The sequence below is a fragment of the Exserohilum turcica genome (assembly GCF_000359705.1).
Source record: "Exserohilum turcica Et28A unplaced genomic scaffold SETTUscaffold_11, whole genome shotgun sequence".
Taxonomy (NCBI): domain Eukaryota; kingdom Fungi; phylum Ascomycota; class Dothideomycetes; order Pleosporales; family Pleosporaceae; genus Exserohilum; species Exserohilum turcicum.
Window position 1 is genome coordinate 615,063 of NW_007359926.1, and position 2,168 is coordinate 617,230.

Here is a 2,168-nt window from a genome sequence, read left to right on the forward strand (position 1 = left end):
AAACCTCATAACGCCAGCTACAAAGCGTCAAAAGTGTGGTGGTGTTGCTCCAGCTGTGGTGGGAGCCGCAAGGGTTGCACGAGCTGCTCCACCGCGTAGTCGACGGCAACGACCGATAACGCCCTCCAAAAAAATTTCTGAATAAGCCAAAACTTTCGTAGGCCTGTATATAGTATAATCCTAGCTTTGCGCAATTTTATTACGATTTGTGGTGGCTCTACAGCCTCATCTTGTTGACTATATTGAGTTGTTGGGGGTGCTCAACTGGCGATGGTGCTCATCTGGTGCACGGGCACTGTAGTTAGTCTTAATTCTTACCAGCTTAGAACTGTGCACAAACCCTTCACAAGGATGCTTAGTTAACACCCCTTTATTTCAACATTGTCACTTGCTATAAGGGGCTTAACTCAGGAGAGTGCTATTGCAAGGACGATGCCTGTATACAAATAGAAGGCGAGATAGCTGCCTGAGCAAATATCTGGCTAACGGGCAGGGCAGGCGAGGGCAACGAAGTCGTAGACGAGGATAAAAAGCGAAGGACGTTCATCGCATCGCACTTGGTAGAAGCTGTTACATTACTAAATCATTTTATAAAATATATATAGAGTAAATAGTTGTATCCGCCACTGTTTGAACGGGCTACTCTGAAAACCAGCATGCATACAAAAGGAAAAAAATAAGACTGAAAACATGCAGCTATCGGGGCTGTTAGATGGGCTTACTGAAGACGACTAGGATGAAGTTTGGCTGTTGAAAACATGCCAACTTACTATGGTAGGCATAGACAAGAAGAGGGAGTAATTGAGAATAGGTAATGAACGAGGGGAAAGGATTGCAGAAAGATACCAGTTAGTGAGAACAAACAAGCAATGGCCTTGATCTGAGCTTGCTGGTAAAATCTGATATTATTGGCTTAGGATATGTCGGTTCAACGAGAGCTTCGATAGAGCCCTTGTGTCCATCCCTCGCCGCTCCATTCTCATCTTCATCTGGGGGGCACAACAATCGTTCCACTCGTTCCGTATAGCTCCTGAAACGATCCCTTAGAGGAATGGAAGTACTTTGGGTCTCTCAGCGCAAGCTTGAGAATACCCACGTTCTGGAAACGCCCCACGCCCCGGTGATATAAATGCTGACCCGAATCTTCATGAGTGTTGGATTATGAGCCGGGTGTATGATGTGTTGGGCCACGATATCCACCGGTGAGGACTAATCGACGCAGTCACCTCTAGCTGATCCCTCAAACAGAGCGCTGGATCTATACAGCCGATAGTTTCCCCGCTCTTCGGCCTGTCCTTCGATAAATGCTGACAGCTAGGATATATGCCGCCTGAAGGTGTAATAGTCTTAACGTGGGTGCGATGCAGCTCAGCGAGAGCTTCTGATTGACCCGGCTCTAGGTGGGCCGTATATATTTTCGATGGAATACGATCTCGCAAGTTGGAACCGTATTCGCTTGACAATGTATGCCTTTTTGGCACAAGCCGTGGTGCATTTAGTCATGTCCGTACCTTTGATCTAGCAGAACTTCACCCGTTACACTGCATAAGGGCTTACTCTTTATCTTGGCATAGCTGCACAGCATTATACAGAGGGGTGACACGAAAAAAACGTCACTTAAAAAGTTGTTATTTTAAAACTTTTATATCTAGCTAGAAAAAATAGCTAGAAATAAACGGATTGCAGATCTAGAAAGCCAAGATCTCCTAGTTTGGCATAGTGAACCCACCTCCTGCTTAGTCAGCAGCTCTGAGCGGAGAAAAATTATAGAATGTGGGAGACTAAAATAATAAAAATTTCATTTATTGTAAAACAATAGTCCTTACTTAAAAAGGCTTAGTTTTGAGATATGTGATAGTCTATATATAGAAGATCACGTGACATGTTTTTTTCTATTTTTAGCAATCCTCTAGAATTAAATATCAAGTTCTAAAGACAAAGTTACTAAATTAAGTTTAGTGTATTACTAAGCCTGATTAGTCATAATATACTATATATTTGATTCTTTCTATCCTGAATTTCTGATTTCTTAATTCCTCACTATGGATCCAAAATTTTCAAAATTTGAAGCTGAAGTTGCCCGTTTGTTAAAGGCAAATATAGCCATTAAAAATATATCTATTTTACTTAGTAAGCCACCTAAGGCTATTAGAGACGCTATTTATCGA

At 42.4% G+C, this 2,168-nt stretch overlaps 1 protein-coding gene across 1 annotated transcript; it reads left to right on the forward strand.

The window, feature by feature from the left end:
• Window positions 1–771: 771 nt before the first annotated feature.
• SETTUDRAFT_25435 (uncharacterized protein) lies at window positions 772–1,047 on the forward strand (the record flags this gene model as incomplete). The annotated part of the gene is made up of 2 exons (XM_008023638.1): window positions 772–797; window positions 918–1,047. 2 exons carry the CDS (start codon window positions 772–774, stop codon window positions 1,045–1,047), a joined length of 156 nt encoding a protein of 51 aa, XP_008021829.1.
• Between the last annotated feature and the right edge of the window lie 1,121 nt (window positions 1,048–2,168).